General features: G+C 43.8%; 1 protein-coding gene across 1 annotated transcript in view; it reads left to right on the top strand.

The window, feature by feature from the left end:
- The window catches only part of LOC102064234 (uncharacterized), a 31,091-nt gene extending 11,730 nt beyond the window's left edge, over positions 1–19,361 (top strand). Inside the window, exons 3-11 of the mRNA XM_074538052.1 lie at positions 827–917; positions 3,267–3,335; positions 4,967–5,182; positions 6,089–6,163; positions 7,737–7,835; positions 14,369–14,472; positions 15,164–15,283; positions 16,558–16,687; positions 17,151–19,361. Of these exons, the coding sequence (XP_074394153.1) occupies positions 827–917; positions 3,267–3,335; positions 4,967–5,182; positions 6,089–6,163; positions 7,737–7,835; positions 14,369–14,472; positions 15,164–15,283; positions 16,558–16,687; positions 17,151–17,206 (960 nt within the window). The 3' untranslated portion in view covers positions 17,207–19,361. The remainder of the gene's footprint in view (positions 1–826; positions 918–3,266; positions 3,336–4,966; positions 5,183–6,088; positions 6,164–7,736; positions 7,836–14,368; positions 14,473–15,163; positions 15,284–16,557; positions 16,688–17,150) is intronic.
- Positions 19,362–21,866: the final 2,505 nt, after the last annotated feature.

Here is a 21,866-nt window from a genome sequence, read left to right on the forward strand (position 1 = left end):
CAGAGAAGCTGCCTGCCCTGTCCCTGAAATGTTCTAGGCCAGGCTGGATGGGGCTCTGAGCAGCCTGGGCTATTGCAAGGTGGCAGAGGGGTTGGAACTGGATGGACTTTTAAGGTCCCTTCCAAACCATTCTGTGATTTTGTGACTTTAAGTGAGGAGCAGCCCCTGAGCCTGGGAATGGAACTACATATTCTGGCAGGGGTTTCCCACCTTGGAAAAGTCAAGAGCCACTGTTTAAACGAGAACATTTAAAATTTATGGTTTAGGGTTAGTGCTACAATTTCATCAAGCTGTATGCAAATGGCCTCAGCTACTCCTGTGCCCTCTCAGATTAGTGCAAACTGCAGATACCTTCATTAAAAATAGGCTGTTCCATGGTTTGAAGTGTGGGGGGGAAGGTAGGGCTGGGGTTTTTTGTTAAGCACTGGCAGGGTCCTAACTCTTGATTATTACATTCCTGATTTTAAAGGGGGTAAATATTTCAGACTTTCCTCCTTAAGAGGAAGAACATTAGAACTTAGGAACAATGAATGCAAATCTTACTACAGAGCAGGTACCTGAATTAAAATGTGAACTTTCTAATCTAGCAGATAAATTAAGATTTGTAGGTCCGAAGCAACAGCATTCATTGGTTTGGAATTTGCAATAAAATCTGCTCAGGAAGACTTTTGCACACACTTAGAAGACTCTAGCAACCCTCTACTCTCTCTGAGTATCATGGGTTGTCTCCATTTCACAACTATTGCCCTGACTCTTTTTTTCTTCTGGATGAAACATAACAAATACTTGTTTTATCTTGCTGCTCTATATCTCCTTCTTACTGCAGCCTAAGAAGAAGAGGAAAACCCAGTGCTCAGACAAGGAAGTGCCAAAAGATCTGCTTTCTGTGGAAAAAGACAAACTGCAAGAGGAAGAAGGTAACAAAAGATCTGATTCTTCTGTTATCTGATGCATACTACCAAATAATAAAATGGGATGAAATATGTCAAAAGGGAGGCCTTTTCCACTGTTCTGGAGTTCTGTGTTAGTGGGAAAAGCTGCCAGTTTGAGTTATTTTATCACCTGCTCCTTCCTATGTGTAACTACGTGGACAGGTTCTCTTGTGATCTGGTTTAATTACAGAGGCATAAAGGGAACTTTTTAAACTCTCCTTGAATAAAATGGATCGAACCCTGGAAGATTTTAATATACCCAAAAAATGTGATTCAAACCAAACAAGCTTAGATGTTGATATAAAAAAAACTTGATATATTTTATTTAATAGTAAAAGAGGCAAAGAGAAAGAAAGAGCAAAGAAAGAAAGAAAAATAGAAAATGAGGTGTGTGGGGGAACAGGGAGAGTGACAAAGATTAGAAACGTATCACCCCTCCATGGGTTCCAAGGATGCCTCGTTGTTTCCCTCCATCTGTTCTTCTTGGTGGTCCCCTGCCTTAAAGCATGAAATCCCATGGATTAATATACATTTGGGGAGTCGGGAATGGCCATGTGTCTCCCCTGAGGGGGGCAGGTTTGACACTGTCCCTTGCAGCACTGTGGATCTCTTGCATTACATGCAGTGCTCTGGTGCAGGGTCTGAGGGCTCTTTGGGAGGGGCCTTTGATGGGCCATGGCACCCCCTCTGCTGTCCCTCACATGGATGTCCCTTGGATATGGCTGTCCTGGGTGAAGGGGGCCCACAGCTGAGCTGGTGTGCACAGCAGAGGATGGATACCCACTGGCCAGAGGCTGTGCCACACACCCAAACCCTTTCCTCCTCCCCCCTTTGCTGCAGGGTCTGTGTGAGCTTGGCAGCTGATAAACCTGGGGCTGGGGCCTCCACCTCAAAGCAGGTGCTGGGCTGGGCCATGGGTGCTCTTCCAGATGCTCTGAACAACACTGTCACTTTCCTTATCTCAACTTGTCCTATGGATTTAACTCACAGTTTGGGGTTTCAGTCAGGAGGCCCATCCAGGGAGGGCTTTGGGGGTGCAGTTTCATTATGCACTTTTCTTATAAGGGGCAAAAGTCCTTCATAAAGATGTTTAAGCCATAAACCACAACATTTTGGTCTCGGACATGGGCCAGAGAATGAAATGTTTCCTGCCCCACTCCCCAAGTCCTGACTGTGTACACAGGGAGGGCAAATCTGCAAGTCAGGAGGGATCTCTGAAGTGGTCAGAGGCCCAGTGGTCAGGGGCCCTTCCCCTAATCCTGTGGCCTCTGCCATGCTGATGGAGCAGCACACTGTTGTGCCCACGACTGAGGCTGGTAAAGGTGCTGGGGCAATTCACAGCCAGCTTGTAGCACGCCTGTGAGCAGAGCCAAGACCTTTGTTTCAAGCAGATCTACAGAGAAATCTGGCAGAGGCCAGCAAAGCTCAGGCAGCTAGAATTTCACTGGAAAATACATTGCATCCCATGAGCCCCTCTCTGCCTCCCCCCACCAAGGGCTGCACTGAAAACAACAAATTTTAAGCTTTTCTGGGCTTAAAAGATTACACTGTGATTAGTGTGGTGGTGAGAGCAAGAGAAGCCCTCACTGCTGTTGGACCAGAGTCCTTCGTGGGGCCTGTGAGGCTGCTGGGGGAGAAGGGGACACAGCAGAGGCTTCCTGCAAATGGAACTGTAATTTTTTGAATGAATGAGCCAGCTGAACTGTTTCATGTGTTTTTCATGTGCTCTTCAGGGATGCTTCAGAGAAAGGAAGTGTCTTGGTCAGCTCCAGGGCTGTGTTTTTTCCTTCATTAACCATTTTTACCAGCACCTCCTCTGACTTCTTGGGTCATGGGGGGCATGGATGGAGACAGGATGTGGCCCCATGAGTGTGAATGAATGTGTGTGTAAACAGCTGAGTGGGAGAGGGTGTCCACATTGTAGGAAAAGTCTTAGGGCTATAGAACGCAGTAAACAGAAGCCTTATTTAATGGTTAAGATTTACATTAACTTCTCCCCACTGTCAGACATATAAGGTGGCTGATGCTCTGCTGTGACACCTCCCCCAAGGGAATGGGTGTCACATCAGGCTGACACACAGGACAGAAGAAGAATATGTGCAGTTACATGGGTCAGGACACAACAGACAGGTCTGTGATGGGGATTTCTTATGTAACACATCTCTGCAGAGGGAGCAAGGGCTGCACACAGGAGACATGCTGCACAAGATCTGATGCCTCTTTTACAGCCAGCATCAGCAACTTTCAGATGGCTATTTACCTTGGTGCTGAGCAGTAAAGGCAATGAAGAAAGTTGTTTGATAGCTTAAAAATGAACTTTGCTCTCTGTTGCAGGAGTCTGGCAGACCAAGATCAGCAGCCGTGAAAAGAGACACTTAAGGAAGGAAAGGCTGAAACAAAAAGGTAAAGGTACAGGCTCAATTTACATACCCGATCTGGCTGGGCTGCTTACCCCTCCCCACAGCCCAGTGTCTGTTTGCTCTGTTCATCATTTGGCAGCAAAATCCAGGCACTTACTGAGGCTATTTACTTAAGAAAAAACAGCTTTGGAAGCTTTTACTTGGAGCTTGCCTTTTACTCCATGCTCTCATTAAAACACACAGCAGAGCACACAGCATTACCCACAGGACTTGGAAAGCAGATGTCTCTTAGATGTTAGATCTGCTGAAGGCTTGGTGTCACGTGGGCTTGTTGTTTTTGCATGGCTTGACAGAAGTTTTCTGATATGGAAAATTGGATGGAATTCAGATATTGGATGTTTAAAAACACAAATAATTTTCTCAGTTCCAAACAGGTCCTTTAGTCCAGGATTGCCCAGACTAAAGAACTGTAAAAGGAATATATTCTTATCCTAATGAGATAAAATGACACAACACTTGGTCCTCATTCCACCTTTTTTTTCTGGGGATTTCAGGGTGTCTGCTGTACACTTATGCCTATACACATGTCTGCTAATCATGTTATATATAATAACCACTATATGAAAGCAGATAATGTAGTTAAGACATTTGGAAGTATTTTCATTATCTGTGATAAAATGATCAAAATAACTTTAGGTTTATAATATTAGAGTAATTTAGAAGCTAAGATAGGAGTTTGGATATTGGAGGGATGTAACTGGATTAGGAGATGTTGCTGGATATATGTGTGAGTTAGTGCACTGTCTGCAATAAGGCTCTTAAAGTGCTCTCAGGCGCTCTATTAAAATTGAAGGGTAAGGGAACAGGAAATTTCAATAGAAAAATATGCAGACACCTTGGGACCACTTTATCTATCATTTGGGTTATATACAGTTAAATATCAAGAGTTTAGATTTTTAACTCGAGGTTTATCAAGGGTCTTTAGAGGCTGGAGGTGCTGAGGTCTCCACTTTCTCTCCAGCAAAGTGAATGGGTCCACATTTCTTTCTTCATGTAAGTTGATCTCTTGTCATCAGTGGTGCCAGCTCCATCTGCAGAACCCCACAGGGATTAACCCTAAGGTCGTTCAGGTGTTAAGGGCTTTGCTGACCCAGGAAAGGGAGCTCAGTTCACCAAGTCTCATTTGAAGCACAAAATAGCAAAATTCTGAAGGCTGGAGTCATGAAACTCTTGAGGAGTCCTTTGGAACAAAAATGTTGGAGATAACTGTCATTTTTTAAAATATTCATATTCCTGCACTGATTTCTCTAGCAGCCTTGAACTACCAACATCCAAGAAGTTTGCTTTCTTGTTTCTTGGAGGTCCAGCTGTTCTCTTTTTCTCCCTTCACTGCTCTGGGCCCCCAGCAGGACTCTGGAGGCTTTGAGCCTCCCCTCCAGGGAGGGATGCCCAAGGCCACCGAGGTGCCGTCATTCTCACATTGGCCTTCCTGTTCTCCACTTCAGTGTCCCATCCCAGGAGCTGTGTTTCACTGCCACCATGTCTGTAAATAATTTCAATTGGAGAGAGTCTGATGGGTTTAGATCAGGCTTTGTTCTGTTTTCTCTCTTGAACAAACTCTTCCTTGTAAGTAAAAATAACGATGATCCTGTGGTAATGTTTGCTCCCGAGAAGACCCCAGCAGAGCATCTCTGGGTAGCTCAGTGGCTGAGCCAGCCTTTGACTGGGATGAGAAGAGAGCAGTGTGGCCGCTCACAGAGGACACTGGTGGTGGTGGAAAAGGTGCTTTCTTTGCCAAGGCAGAGTGTGGGACTGTGCCGAAGGGCTCAGGAGCTCTACGGGAAGAATTGGCAACCTCCAGGTCAGAAGATGATGTTTTCTCCAATGTAGGTGAGTGTTGACATTCCAGTATTGCTGAGGTGAAGCTTCGCAAATTGCTGTGTCCTTGCTGCAGCCTCACTGACATTCATCCTGCACACACAGTGTTGTCCACCCTCCTAGGACCCTTAATTTCCCAGCAATGTGAAAAGAGGGGTCCTTATGGCAGGAATCCCTTGTGTTGTAGACTACCTGCTGGGTGCAAGTTGTTTTCTACCCACAGGTACTATTTGTGTCTTTTACAACCAAAGCCTTGCCTTCTGAGGATGCTCACACATGGTCAGAGTTAGGCTGCAGGGTATATCCATGTATTTCAAAAAAGGAAAAGGCAGGATATTCCTAAACTGAAAGCATTTGATTTTGACTACATTCTCAGTGATTAGTGAGCATGGTGGCTGAACTGAAAGGTATATAAGGCCACATGATGACTCACCTTCAGCTGCAGTAATCCAGTACTCTGATGATTCAGAAAATGCTCTTAGGTTGCCCTCATGTGAGTTGCCTTCTTTGCTAGAGTCCTTTTCTTGCCAAGTACAGGGTTGGTGGGGGAGGACATTAGCACCACTTTTACTCTAATGCTTTCAAAAGGCCAAATTCCAATACATGATGAGAACTTTGCCAGCAGTGCAGAAAGGGGGCAGCAGTTCAGATGAATGAGGAATTTAGGTCCAGAGAAGTGCCATGCTGGTGTGACATGCATGTTGAAAGTCTGAGAAGATGAACGTGGTGATGGGGCTGGACTCTCCCTGTCCATAAAGGTGATTTCTCCTTGCTGGATGCTTGTCCAGCAACAGCAGTGGATGTAGGCTTGGAATGAAGAGAACATGGAAGGGCTGTAATGAGCTTGGGAGCATGAAGTGGAAAGAGTGAACATGACATCAGATTTTGGGTTACTGTTTGTTTGCATTTTAAATTCAGGAACATGGGATATTGCCGATGTAAAATCCTGCCCTGTGACCTTTGGGACATTGTCAGATCTCTCCAGGGATTTAGGTGAGTGGCCTCTTGTTGTACTTCTGTCTGAATTCTTCTATCACTTTCCTGGCTGCTTGACTGAAAAGAGCTCTCATTGATCACACATGGGTCTTCTCCCCGGAGACACGTCTCATTAGTCACTCTCCCTTGCAGAGCTTGCTTGCATCTGCAATCCAGCACACCAGTGTTTTAGGGAGCAACATTAGAACCTTTTATTGAGTGCTTTCCAAACTCATGTACTCATCTTGGAACAAATATTAAAAAATACTGCCTCCCCTGCAGATTCTTTCTGTTAGGTTGACTCACACAGAAGGTTTCTGTTGTGCTCTGATAACCAGCAAATTCAGAGAATTCCAGAGCGAGGGAGGGAGTGAATGTGGAGCTTGGAAAGGCTGTGTTAGAGGCAGCCTAGCCAGCAGCTTCTCATCCAGCACAGTGAGGGATTTCTTGCTTGAGCCTCTCCATGCATGGCCTTGAGAAGGATGGAGCATCTCCTCATTTTGCATTGAGTTAAGCCTCATTTTTGGCTTTCACTTTGCATCTCTGCACCTGTCAGTCTTCACTGATTGACTGCACACACCCCTGATTCATACATTCCCTGCCTCCCAGAAACTCACTTTGATTGAAAGTTTAGCTGGATGATGAATGCAAAGTCTGGTCCTGAATCTATTAGAGATGCTAAAGACAAGCATAGATATATATAGATATCTGTGCACAAAACAGTGTGTGTGATGTTAGCCAGATTGATGATATCAGCTTCTAAAGCCAGATAAGGCAATTAATATAACTAACACATGCCATATTTAACCATCTGTTTTCCAATACTTTGTCAGTGGATTCTAGCAGTTCCTAATGTATAAGTACTCAACAAGGAGAAATATTTTTAAATATCTGCATTTATGCACCAAAAAACCAAACTGATACACAACTGCATAAACCTCAGAGTTTATTAGGTGAAAGGAAGAAAGGAAAAAAGCCCCCGTTTATAAAAGATGTGAAGAATACTCTGGTCTTTTATGTACAGGCCTTAGAAAGGGGCTAAGGGGAGTCATTCAGGGAGGCGTGTGAATCTTACTGGTTGCTTTAGTTACTGAAAGTAATCATCAAAGCAACTTTTTCCTCCAGCAGCTCTCTCACCTGTGCTCTTTCATGGAGCAATTAATTTGGCAATTATGGATTTCTGTTAGCTTGAGCAGAAGCCTTCTCACTGAAGATGGTGGGAGTTGGAGCTGGATACTCTGGATGTGGCTTTTGTTCTGCAGGAACTACAGCTCCCTCCTTGGGTCCCCAGCAGAGATATGCCAGAAGTTTACTTTTCTGAATGCTGTTAATGTAGCCACTCCTGAGTGAGTTGTTTTTAATAACTTATGCATATAGTGTCCTCGTCCAGCCTTTGTTAATAAATCCACAGTGATGAGATTAATGTGTGGCTTAAATTACATAACATCCAGGCATCATGACATAGCGAGCAGACAGAGGCATGATTAATTGGTTTTAATAATGTGAATATACCTATGTGATTATCTTTTAGGTTTGGGATTTGGGATTTTTTTGGTTTAATTTTTTAATGAAGATGCTTTCCTGTGTGCAGATAATGTGAAGAGTAAATCATCTGAGGACAGTCCTTCCAGATGCTGTTGGCATGGCAGCTCGACTTTCCTCCCAGCAGATGATGCATGGCAGGGGCAGGGTACGTCTCTCTGCCCTTCTTCTGTAGACAGACAAGTGCACCAATGCAGGAACTCTCTTCAGTCCATTCCCTAAACCTCAGACATCAGGGTCCACTTCCCATGTGGCTCATTTGCTGCTCAGGGAGAAATCCCATGTGGGTCTGGTTTTGAGCAGGTGCCCAGAGCTGCTGTGAGTCAGTCAGGGCAGCGGTTGTCCAGGTGGAACCTTTAAGAAAGGCAAGAAAGCGCATTATAGTTACGTTTTCCCTCTGAAGAAAAACAAATAATGTGGTAGGTAGTGTGTGTTTTGGTATGTACATACTGGTGCAAAGTGTAACTAGAGCTGCAGGGCAGCAGCAGCAGCAGCTGTAGGGGGCTGTCTGCAGGCTCTGCAGCAGTGCCCTGCTATCAGCTGTGGACAGATAAGCACAGGAACAGGGCAAGCACAGGGTGATCCCTCCCCACACCCTGCAGAGAGCGGGTCAGGGACTTCCTGAGCCAGAGGCAGCAGGATGGGCTCTGTGTTTCGAAAAGCCCCATGTGTTAGCAGTCAACTCGGATTACTGAATTTGTGAAACGAGTTCAAAGCTGTGTTTGGGTTTCATAACTGAAGCATTGTGTTTCCCTCCCTCCCTCCTATGGTTGTGTGGGAAGGTGGAGCTGAGTGGCCTTTTCCAGGCAGCTGCAGCCTGGGCTCAGTGGGGTGGCTGGGGGAGAGCCATGGGAGGACAGGGTGCTTTTCAAGCTCCGTGTACCTTTGCCAAAACTTTAAATTTCCTTGGAAATGCCCTGAACCCAGATGCAGAATATAACTCCAGTGCATTGTGGCAGTCAGGATTTCAGTCTTTTTATGAGTGGTAATGGGTGTTTTTTTAGTTTTAAAAGAAAGACAAGCATGGGTCGTGAGTGGCTGGAATAATTTGGCATGAACAGTGTGGGTATTAGATGACCTTTTCACTTGACCTTTTGGTCAGGATCGAGTGAAGTATATATATATATATATATATATATATATATATATATATATATATATACCCCTGTTGTTGGGAAGCCTTTCCCTGCTCTTGCAGGAATGATGGCTGATGAGCTGAGCAAACCTCTTTGTGCTCTAGCTGCTCTGATTGCTTAACTGCAGGAGAACCCAGAGGGGTGGAATGCATTAAGGAGAAAAGATTGTGGTTGTCTTCCTTCTCTGCCCAGCGGTAACTGAAGCTCTGCAGCAGAGGCACCATTTTGGATGTGATTTTATAAATAACACAGTTTGCTTTAAAAATAATAAAAACAAAACCCCCAGCCCTGAGCCTTCCCTTCCCTTGGTGCTGTGTTTCTTCACCCCTGCGTTGCTGCAAAGGGTGCCTGGCCCTTTCCAACTTCGGAGCCCCGTCGCACCCACGCGGGATGGAGGGAGGCAGTGTGGGCAGCTCTTCAGCAGCATTCCCGTGCACTACATTTAGCACATGTCAGACTTGGCACACTCTGGGCTTGATCTACACTTGCACAGCCAAGCAGAGCTCTGCTTTTGGAGTTCCATATCTGTCTGAGAGTGGAAGGATAGGAGCAAATTCTGGAGCTTGCTTCTGCAAATATCAGAACAGAAGTGTTTGGAGGATTCAGTCCGTCTTACAGCTTGCTTTTCTGTTCTGGTATTCTTTTTCCTTTGACTCATCAGCCTTGCTCTCGATGCAGGGGAGTGGTGCGTCAGGAACATGTATTCCCTGAATTTAGATGAGGTAATGGTTGGCATGAAGGCTGACGCTGCAAGCAAAATGAGCTCTTAGACAGTTAAACACGGCCTGTTAGCTCTTGCAGGCTTGGGAACTAAAAAAAAAAGCCATTCATACCCTAAATATGACCTGGGGTCATTTCATCAAATCCAGGGCAGTACATGTAATGAGTCTCTTTGTTCTGTGCTGGGCTGGTACAGCCAAAGGAGATGCATGCTGGACTCCTGCCTCTGGCCTGGCTGGTGGAGCTGCCTTGGCCTGCTCCCTGCTCCACATCGGGTTATCTTTTTGTGAAGTACCAGCAATAATAACACCCTCACTCACAAAAGGCTTGAGATTTAAGTGTTGGCACAACTGAAAGCATATATACACAGAGGGAGACAGGGAGTTAGTGGCAAAGGGAACTAGGCAGTCACTTTTGGAATATTTAAAAGACTCTCAATCAGGCTGGTTTCCAAACAACACACTCCTGTGTTGACATTCATTAATGAGACACGCTTGCGGGTGGTTAATTCTCAATTATTGTCATATCTGGAGTCCTGTGTCCATTTCTGGGCTCCCCAGTACAAGACAGTCAGGGATATACTGGAGAAGGTCCAGCCATGCCTGTGTATGAGCACCTCATGGGGTCATGGCCCGGAGAGTGGGGAACAGGCAGATGGGTAAGAGGTGAATTTCCACTTATCCATAAGTGAAAACTTTTTTTTATGGGGAAAGTGGTCAGGCAACAGAACAGTTTGCCCAGAGAGGTTGCAGACTTTCCACCTTTCAAACTATTCAAAACTTTGCTGCATTCCTGAGAAACCTGCTATAGTTGAGCCCTGTGAGAGACATGAGGTGGGACTAGACAATTTCCAGAGGCCACTTCCGACCTCATTGATTCTGAAATTCTCATTCTGTCATCAGTCATTGTCTCTGCATATTCAAACAATTAGTCCTTAGCAATCTAAGCCTTTGTTAGCTGGGGGCATTCAGTGTCTTGGAGTTGAAGCCACATGGTGCTTCACGGACGGCTGCTGTCCCAGCAGTCCCACCAGCAGGGTGAGGTGGCCAGGACTCTTCCATGAGAGCCCCAAAGTGGAAAGCTTTGCCCGTCATCTTTTTCCCCTACTCATCATTAGTGTTTGCATACTTTTCATTCCTGTCACAAAGAGAAAGAAAGGAGCCTGAACCTCTTCTGGTCCTGACATAATTAACTTCATTTTTGAGCCCAGTAAGTGCTCTGCTTTCACCAGCTGCCTTTTTTGTTCCTGTTCTGCAGAGTTGTTCTCTGCCTGGGAAGCTTTACTTGCATGTGCTTCCTGATACTCCCTTTGTGTACCTATGGCACACATCTGCCACTGCCCCTGTGGTGACATTTATGTGCTTGAGCTTTGCTGTCCCACAGAATGCATTGCAAGCTGTGGCTGGTTCTGCTGTTATAAAACATGTAACCCACACAGTGTGGCCAGCTGGGCTGTTTTAGAGCACTTGTGTCTGGTTCCAAGGCAAGGGAATACTAATTTTATCCCACGCATCTGCTTCCAAGTGCAGCAGACCTGTGCTTTGGCAACAGTGCAGTGCAACCTCAGAAAATCCACATTCTGCTTTGCAAATGCAACAGCTCATGACCACGAGAGTCACTTTTTATCTGTGTCTTGGCATCCTCCCAATGAATCCCTCTCGATTGCCAAAGCAAATTTTCCCCATAACCTTAAGAAAAGTTCGATGTCTCCTGATCCTCTATGTCTCCTGACTGCCAACCTTCCTTCTGTTCCAGAGTTACAATCAATTGTAATTCCTTTGTTTTATGGGAATCAGTAGCTTTTTTCCACTAAAAGAAGTCTTCAGTCTGACAGAAAAGAAGTCTTCAATTTGATATTTTGCCTCTACTGAATTATGCTGAAGGAAGGTGCCAAATAAGGGATTCTTCCACCCAGCTATTGATCTGTAACACAGAAATTCAAGCTTTAGACTGGAAATTATCTACCCATTTTAACTGAATGTATTACTGAGGCTACAAGTGATGTCTTGGCAAGGATTTGCTTAGGACTGTGTTTCTAACACAGTAAACTGCCCTTTGCAAAGAGATGGGGTTTTTACAGCAGCCACAGAAAAGCTCAGTGCCATGGACAATATGCAGCCTACTGAAGGGTTTGCCCTGCCAGATGAGCCTCCCTTAAGTTTCTGCTGCCCATATTTTGTGACAGCATGCAAGAGAGGTGCTGGTAGATTAGAATCCGAATGTACAACTCCAGATTAGAAAATTTTGAATCCCCGCCTTGGTGACACAGACTGTTTTGCTGCAGTACTTTCCAGTTTCATTTTCCAGGCCAGATAATTAGGTTCAGCCTGTACAGTACTGCACTCCACCCTCTCTATCAGCAGGCACAGAGAAGTTGCTGACTGTCCCCTTTGAGCAGATCCTGCTGCTTGGGGCCCTGTTTTCCTGCTCCCCAACACCCCCCAGGGCGCAGCCATCCTCTCCCTGTCCTCTCCTTGTTACACAGGGAGAGACTGGAGACCAAGGGCATTCAGGCAGTTGGTGCTGGGATGGACTTTCTGCCTGCAGAGGTGCTGGCAGCCTCCCTGGTTTCTGAAGACGCCTTCAGTGTTGTGCCTTTCAGGATCTAAATGTGTTTTCATTGCATGGGGTGTGTGGAAACCACCTTGGCCTTGAAATGCACTCTGCAAATTTGCTGCCAACAGAAAAGTACAGCTTTGTCTGGGTGGAGTTTGCTGGAGGACTGGGGTGGGTTGCAAGCAAGAACTGAAATGGAAAATGACATTTAACATCATTGCTTTTGTAAAAATGAACAGCAGGAATTGCCAAGACGTTGGCCTGTGTTGGTGCTGAGAGAGATATCACCTCTGTCAGGGCTAAACCCACATGGGGAGCAGGAGGACATGCAGGGCACATTTCTTTTAGTGTTTATGCTCACAGGCATTAATGATCAGTTTTAGCCTGTTGGAGAATTGATGACCCAAGGAGAATCAGATTTAAAAATACTAGAGAGTATTCAAAGTTTAAGGACACTGTGGGAGATGTCACTGAAGGGAAATATGCTACACAACAGAAGAGATTTTAAGTCAGAGCTTTGGGATAAGTACATTTAATCAGAGCTTTGGGATAAGTACATTTAATCCGATTTCCCCATCAAATCCAGCAAATTGTAGAGAATCTTATATTGCCCTTAATTTTAGCCTGAGTTGATTTTAAACACCCCTGGGACACATACTTTGGGACAAGTAATTCTGAGATGAGGCAGTCACTGCTGTCTGGCAAAGTATCATGCCCACATGTGACAAGGGTGAAGCATTAATGTAAGCCCATTGCAGGCAATTTGCCATCAAAACTATTTTCATGTTTAGAAGCATATACATAAATGCACTTTTTGAGATATCAGAAGTTAAAAAGGTGAAAACAACAGTTGTGGCTTTCCATGTGTTAAGTTATGGTCTGTTTTGCTTGCATGTTGCACAAGAACATCCATGAGCAGAGCTGCTGCCTTGCAGCTCAGGAGGGCTGAATTGTATTTTGGACTGGAATTTTATGAGGGAATGCATTCAAAATTAGTTGTTCCTTTCCCCTTTGAAGAAGGAAAGAGATATTGTCTATATAGAGGGCATGGATTTTAAACTGAGAAGCTTGAATAATGTTTATAATCATGTTTATAACATTTGGCAGCAAACTGGTCAGAGCAACTTTTTGGAAACAGTTTTCTTTTATCATTCCCAGCATGCTTTTGGTTTTGGCCCTGCTTCAAGTAGAAGTCTTTCCATCCCGCTTGGGAATTTTTTTTTAAGAGAAGTAATCAGCTAGGAGTTATTATTATATGTTTTCAAACTTATATTGTGTTTTTAAAGTCATTCTTCCTGTTGGGATAAGACTTAAGATTGTTACATTCAAATTGTTAAAAAATAATCAAGTAGTCCTTTCAACATCTTATGCTGATTTATCTGCTTTTTGGCACCTCATTCAGTTTGGGTGAAGGAATTAAACTGGTCTGTTTTGCCTCCTTGACTGAGGATAGTTTGCCAGTGCTTTGTGGAGAGGCAGCTGAGGGCTTGCAGCCAGATTTTCAAAGGTACCAGATGCTGAAAGATAGAGAAACCTAAAGGATTTTGAAAAGTTTTTTGCCCAGTTCCCATGAAATTATCAGAATTGACGCAGGGGAAGTGTTCTCTATTTCATGCCTGTTTAGAGTTGTATATTAAGGAGGTTTGGAAATCAGTGCTGGGATGGTGCTTTTCTGGCTTACATTCAAGAAAAGAAAATAGAAAAGGAAGATGAAGTTGAGAATGTAGTTGGTTCTGTTTTTTGTAAGAAAGAAAACACCAAAGAGAGCAATAATGAATGCACAAATCCTTTGTTAATATTACTCTTCCATATGAATAATTGCCCAGAGGATGGTGTGTTGCAGTGAATGGAAGAGCCTGCTGTGTCTGCCAGTGTTTCTGGATATGCCTCAATCCTTCTCCATAAAATTAAAAGGAAATATTTGACAAGCCACTCTATTAGTTTTGTAAAGCTTGTTTTCTTGAAAAACAAGCTTTACAAAACTAGAAGGGCTTTTGGTTTTGTATGTGCTTTTCTGCCTTTCTTTAATTTTTCTCCTGTCCTGCAGAGTGCTGTCACGAATTGTGAATTGGCAGTCAATGTATATGTCTTAATTAATTTTTAAAATAAATTTGGAAATGTTTTAACACATTTAAGACATGAATACATGCACATCCAAATATCACATGAGCAAGCAAGAAGATATTTTTTGCAGCATTTGTGCTGCTCATGTGAGGCTGGGAAGTAGTATGGATTTGAACATAATTCATTCATATGCTTGCCCTAATAGGTGACCCTTCCATGATTGACCTGGACTCTGACTGGAAGGCTCCCACGGAGGAGTGGGGAAACTGGACTGGAGATGAGGAGCATCAGACGAGGGATGAGAAGAAGGTGAGGCAGTGCTCTGGATGGCCAAGGGAGACTTGGTCCAATGGGATCAGTCTCATCCACACTGAGGTCTCCTGGAGCCAGGCTCCTTTGGTTGTGGGGGCTTTCTCATGCTGGGAGGAAATGCTTGGCATGGTCCCTGCCTCACTTGTCTGAGATAGCTGGAGCTGGGGAACACGCTTGCAGGAGGCATGAGATGGGCTGGGGCGAGCTGGTTGGTTCTGGGAGTTCATCATCCCCCTGTGGTGACTGCCCTAAGCAGCAAGCCTTGGGTGTTTGCACCCTACTGCTGCTGACCTTCTCAAATACCCAGGCCTTAAAAGAGGTGTGGAGCCCAGAGCTGACACAGCCTTCACAGCATCTCAGGCAGCCAGGACATATTTATTTAAGTTTGCTGATAAGAAGGTTTGGTGACAGTGATACAGTGGTATCTTGGGTGGAGATGTAGAAGCAGAGGTCCTGCTGTTTAAATGCTTTCTAGAAGCCCAGAGAAATGTTCCTTTCAGACAGCATGGGAAGTGCAGGCTGAGCTTTTTGCAAAGATACTTGTTAAGCTGAGGTGTGCACCCTATCCAGAGAGACAGCCCCTTGTACACTGTCAACACATACTCCTGGAGGTAATCAGTTTTCCTGAAAAAAAAAGACAGAATTAGCTGTCCCACAACTCCTCTTACAAAATCTCTGATGATTGCAGGATTTGCCAAAAGGCAAAGCAGGCATTCGTTTCTGTCTTTCTGGACCTGACAGCAAAACACAACGGAAGAAGAAGAAGATGGAAGTGAAGGAAGCAAAGGGTGGAGCTGGACTAAGGCATGTGAGTATTTTGTATTCCAAGAGTAGTGTTTGGTTTTCCATTAGTAGAGCGGGATTCTTCTCTGTTAGGATGACCTAAGGGAGACTTTTCTTCCTCTCTGTCTTCTGGCTTTCTCTTCTCTTTTCTCCCTGTCTTCCCATAAAAAGCAGTTATGAGCACAGGGAACAGTGGAGTTTTGCAACATGGTATTCCCTAACATATTTTCAAAACACTTTGAATTTGCAGTACAGAATGTTGTGCACTAAACTTGGAATGCATCTGCCTAAACATTTTTTCATCCATGATTAAAACCACATGCACTCCAAATTTAGTGTACAATTGGCCTGTGTTTCATCTGTAGCTGAAGGTCACCCAGAGATATCAACAGTAATGAAAAGGTGGTTCCCAAAAGTCAGTGAAGATAAAACGAGGCCATTGTTATACCACAAAAAAGCTTATTGAGAGAAAAATGTCTCAGAGTGTAACAGAGAAAGGCTGTGGAGAATGTCAGTTCATTTGGGATGGGAAGTGCCAGGAATGGAGTGTTGACTGGCTTTTGGTCCAGTGCTTGCCTGTGACTGGTGTTCAGTGAAATGAGAAATTGTGGGGGAAATGCCCGAAATGTCCAAATTGTATTTCATTCACTTGTCACAGAATGTGTTTTGGACATGTACGGCTGCTTTTTTTTTTTAATTGTCTTCCCCTCACACCCCCTGTGGTCTCTCATGATCCTTGAGATGATTTTGCTGCCAGATCTCCTGCTGCTCCCATTTTAAGGGAAAGGTTTTAACTGCCTGACTGACCACAGTCCACATAATCATCAGGACATCCCAGAGTTCCCAGAGTGCTGCCATACCTTTTTATATCCTTTTTGGACATAAAAAATGAAATTACTTATGAAGCCAGATCCACATAGTTGCTCATCCCACTCTGTGTGCTACCTGCAGTGTTTCTGTGGACTCTAGTCACTTAGCAGTCACTGGGCACATGTTATTCTTTATGTCACTACACAATGACAGTACTTTCATCTCAGTATTTCTTGCTGCTCTTCTGTTCACTGGGAGAAGCAAGGGGAAAAATAACACTGAAAGACAATTTCAACACTTTAATCCCCTCTAAAACAAATAAATAAGAGGTAGGTAGATAACATGGCAAACTATTCTAATCATATAAAAATCAATTTGTCCTGAAGTTTCTTTAAATGCCCCACAATAATGACATTTTCTCTCATATTTTGTACTTGCATATGCTTCGTTTAACTCATATGCTTAGTGAAGCATATTGTTTCAATTAAGCCCCAGCAAGGTTTGCAAACAAGAATGGAAGACGGCCCCAGGGACTTGATATCTACAAGAGATAGCGGTGACGCAGTCAGTGCTTCCTTCGAAAAATCCTTGGACATTGTTAATAATTCACCCAATAATGGTAAGTGATTGTTTTTGCACATCTGATGAATTTTCAGAATAATGTGTAATCTAAGAAGTATTCACAAATGTATTTTTAAGTGAATATGTGAAATGCTTCTCCTTTAGCTGCATATTTTAATTCTTTGAGAGGCTCTGTATTACTCAGAGGCTATTCTGACAAATACTTGTTGCTGTTTTTCTCAGAATTACTGAGCAAAAAAAAAGCTACTATTGCATTTAGTGACTGTAATTTTTGCACAGCTCTTTTCAACATGAAACAGAAGCAAATATGAATGAGTCAGAGCCCACTTAAAAACACTGAGTCCTCCCCATGATTTTGAATTACCCTAGAAAGTAGGTGGCCCTTGTAAAACACACCTAAAAACCTTTAAATCCTCTTCATCAGGCAAAAAGCCAACAGTTCTCAGAGATGCAATTGCATGTGGAAGGTTTGTGCATTGTCCCTGTTGTTTGTATGGCAGGTGTACCTGGAAAAAAGGAGAGGAGGAAGAGGAAGAAAATGAAGAAAGAGACTTGAGGGAGCTGTGTAGCTGCCAGAGTGCCAACCTGATGGGGCAGACATGCCAATGAGCTGCAAGGATTCTGCTTTCTGCGATGCCGCTGAGCCCCAGGCAAAGAGAGGCTCTGGGAGACCTCCCAGCGAGAGGAAGAGAAAAGGAGCAGTGAGCCAGAGAGCGTGAGTGTGTGAGAGAGGAGAGAGGGAGCAGGCTGTGCACAGGAGGTGGTTTTGAAACAGAGTTCATTGCAAGCTGCTGCCCTTGATCAAAAGCTGTTGAATGGGGTTTGACTGGTTGCATTAAGTCCTTTCAGTTTTTTGCTGTCACGTTGTTTGTCAACTTGTAGTGTTCTATGCCATTGTAGCAATAGTGGGGCTGTACCTGACTGTGATTGTACTTTGGTCCCATGGAGGATCCCCCAGCTAGTCTGGTCTCCCCTGGCATTTCTGCAGAAGTGCTCATCGACAGGCTAGTAATGTACAGAAGGAAGCACTGTTCAGAAACAAAGGGAGAATAACATGGATCATTCTCCAACTTCCTAACTCTTTTAAATCCTTGGTGGCTGCTATTTGTCAGACTTTTGCCTCTTACCTTGCCATATTTATTCTTTTTACCCCACATCAGACTAGTTTGCTCCTCACAGAACATTTCTAAAGGAGGTTTTTAACTTGTTTGGAAACGTGGTCTAAACCCATTTTTTCCCCTGGATTTCATGGTGGGCTAAAGTTTAAAGTCCGTATGTCCAAAGCATGTTGCATTTGTACTTATAGTAGGCTGAGGTAACTTTTAAAAATAATTTTTCTTAATCTGATGTTTGGAAGTTTTTTATCATTTTGTCACTTGAATATTCTAATATAAACTAAATTTGTGAATGAAGTTTTTAAGTCAGTTTAGTATTTATTGGAGGGTGTGTATTTCTCCTTGTCAGAGGGCTCATAGTATGGAGGAGAATGTGTTACAATAGAATACTATGGTTTATAAGCAATGCTGAACTGACGCCACTAAAAGCAGAAGCCCTTTATCCCCAGAGGAGCTGCAGCTTTGGTGGTAGCTGGGGGGTCTTCTGTAGCTGGTAGACAGTCCTGAGACTGTGCCTGACCCATCCCAGAAGTGCTGCCTCAAAGGATGAGATCGTTTTTCTCAAATCTCCATCTGCATTTGACTCTGTGCCTTTGGAGATGGTGGGGGACAGTTACTAATGCATGTTAAATGTGTGCACATTTGTAGGCTTTGGGCTGATGCTGTGAAACTCTTCACTAGGACAGTGAATAACCAAGGATGTCCGTGGCTTTACACTGCCACAGCTGCACTCCTGTTTGCATCATGGAGCCAGAGGAGAGCTGTGCTTCTGCCATTGCATCCCTGATCCCCAATCCCAGCTTGTCTAAGCTTTACTTGCAGCTCAACACTTTTCCCTGATGGCCTTCATCTGTTGCATAGCTGTCAGATTGGCTGTACCCTTCAGAGAAGCAATTAACTGCAGCAATGTATTTGTGTTTAGAGTTTAGCTACTATATGTTGAAGCTACTATATGTTGAATCACTCTTGTGCTGTGATTTTTGGGGTAGTTAGCTGTACTGTGTGCCCTGAAATTTAGCACAGTAGGGTTGTTTCAGAAGGCAAGGGAGGGGTAATCTTAACTTATGCCAGTTAACAGCCCACTGTCTAGGATCTGCATATCTTGGTGTTTGTGTCTCAGTGTAGGCGAAATATTGGCAGTTCATGAATGGACTGAACAGACCAAAGAGCTTTTATGGGGAAAGTAACTGGTTTGGAATAGATGCATAACAAGAAAATACATGGCATTGCTGGAGGAACAGGTACAGCAAGTTCAAGGACTTAGAAGATGTAGTAATGAGTATGTGGGTAATGAACAAAGTTCTGCTATCTCTGAAGCCAATGGAAAACATTCATTGGCCTCACTGGGGCCAGGATGTTGCCCATGGCCTTTGCTTAGCATTGAAACACTGTCATCTAAAAAAGAAAGAAAAAAAAGAGATAAAGAGAAGCTCTTGATGGACTACAGATTTCTTCTGCTTTTTTTTCCTCTATATCTGCTTGTAAACATTTTGATGTCTTTGTAATTATGCTTTATTTCAACATTTTTCAGTATTTCAAATGCCACTGTTTTTATAATAAAACATTAAAACTTTTGTCCAAAGCCCAACACTCATGAGGTATTTTATTTAATTTGTATGTGTTTGAGTAAGAGCACATGTTTTTTGCTAGAACCATTCAATTTTCAAGCTTTTTTGAGGTACTATAATTTTTTTAAGAGATTCCCTTCATCTGAACTCTTCAATGTTTAGGAAATCCTAGTGACACTCTTTTGTTGTTGGGATGAAATAACAATCCAGACTTATAACGCTGACAAGCTGACTGAGGTGCTGATGACAAGCAGCACAAATGATATTACTGTTTTTGTGTCAAATACCCCTCTTCCTGACTTCAGTAGTGTCTGAAGGTTGCATTTTCCTTCTGACTTCACTGTTTCACCCCTGGGAATTCATCAAAGTAATAGAGAGATGGGCTCAATAGTTTACAGCAGCACATTATTTAATATCACTCTCTAATGTAGGCAAAAAAGAATACACTTCTACAGCTAAATGTTCTTGATCATAGGCTTTCCTAAATAATTGAAAAGTACCTTTCAGGGTAAATTAGGTAGCAATGTACAGCATGGCTGTGTGATTAATCTCTTTTGTCAGCAGTTAGGAAAGGGTATGTTGGTTGTTGCTTGTTTGATATGGCTGTGGCAGTGCCTGGAGTCTTCCTGTACCATGTCCCCCAGCAGTGCTGCTGCACAGGCTCCCAGGGATGCACAGTGAGAGAACTGAATTTACAAAAACAACCAAATCAGATCACAAAGCTCTAAGCAACTCTGTCAACTTCCATTCTTTCACTTCCCATTTGTCAGAGGCTGAAAAACCATCACACAGCTTAATAAATGGTCTCTGCAGTTGCTTTGAAAATCAGACAACCTTTGAGTTCCTGAAGAAACTCCCCTTCATCACCACATGTTCAGGTGAATCCCTGGTTTCTGTGCTTTTAGGACAGAGGCTGTGCAGATCATCAGCCTGCTCTGCTGCTCCTGGCTTCAGGAGGCTTAACTGGGTGTGCTGGATGTGTGCATTCTCCCAGTCTCTGATCTTTGCTAGCTGGAGACTATTGAAAATCTTCAGACAGAAGATTCAACATCCCCCCAACATGCTGAAGCACTGCTTGAGCTATAACTGAATGTTATTCCTTAGAAGAGTAAATAGAGAGTAGCTTTCTCTGGTCATTCAATAACTCAGTGTAGTCTAATTGCCAGTTCATGGGTCAGGTCCAGCTGGCACTCCCTGCATTTTCCCTCAGCAATTCATTAGCTGCTTGAGGGGCACTTGCCTTAGGAACAGCCAAAAGCTCTCCACATGCCTGCAAATGGCCCAGCAGCTGGAAATCGAGCCTCTGGTGCAGCCACAGTGTGGGATGTGGGATGAAGTGTGGCTGGCAAACATCTATGATCTCGTTAAGGGCAAGCAATTAATTGTTGCAGCAGCAGCTGTAAATGATGAAATGCATGGCTTTAAGTTTACACTTTCTCTTAAACTCAGTCTGCTCTATTTTTCTAATGATGCTCTTTCTTGTGGGCAGCTCTTGAAGGGGGAAGATTGTCTATATCCCTAATAAAAGAGCCATGTCCAGATGCGATAAATCCATAGGCATTAAGATGTGGCTGATTATGTAACTGACAAGCTCCTGACCTACAAAGTTGTGTTTACTTGCAGGCAGACAGCAGGATGCAGATGTAGAGGCTGAAGTTTGACACTCAAACCATGGTGTAACACTGCCAGGGTAAAGACAGGCAACCATAGAGAGGAATTTGGCCTGCTGTTCCATAATTATCCATAACTGTAATTGTCTATAATTATCAAGGTCCCACCCAATGTGGAGATCGGTGGCACAGCCAACATGTGCACAAGCTGACTAGCAGGTAGACATGCTAATTGCCTGGCAGGAAATAATTTCTTTACTATGCGTACAATATGGGCTACTCTGTAGTGCTGAGTATTTTCTAAGGGTAGCTGGATGTTGTGAGAGAGGGTTTTTAAGTCATGGGCCATAAAAATCAGATATAGGAAACCTTGTCCTTCTTTGATTGTACTGAATGAGACCAAGGCCCAGGGATCTTTTCAAGGTAAAATGAACTTTCTAGTATGTGCCATCCCTGACATTCAGCCCTGCAGGTGTTCTTGCAAAGGAAAGATCCTCCCGTACTGACTGAACAGACACTGTAATGCATTGATCTCAGAAACAACTCTGTGTCTTCTGGGGAAAAGGCCACTGCAAAATTGACCCCCGTGTCATCCCACCAAGGGAATATCAGAAATTTGGCAAACACTATTTTCTATCAAACTTTGATTCTCTTTGTACGCACGATTTTCCTTTGGTGGTGGTTCTGTGCAGCACACCTTGCAGGGCCTCACGCTAAATGGCTTCATCGAGCTCATCTGGTAGCACCAGTCTCCTGCCACAGTGTTCCTCCTGGACACCTGCTGGCCTGTGTCATCCCACCAAGAGAATAGCAGAAATTTGGCAAACACTGTTTTCTCTCAGATTTTGATTCTTTTTGTACATGCAATTTTCCTTTCGTGGTGGTTCTGTGTAAACAGCTTCATCGAGTTCTTCTGGCAGCAC

Source organism: Zonotrichia albicollis, chromosome 3 (assembly GCF_047830755.1).
Source record: "Zonotrichia albicollis isolate bZonAlb1 chromosome 3, bZonAlb1.hap1, whole genome shotgun sequence".
NCBI classification, from domain to species: Eukaryota; Metazoa; Chordata; class Aves; order Passeriformes; family Passerellidae; genus Zonotrichia; species Zonotrichia albicollis.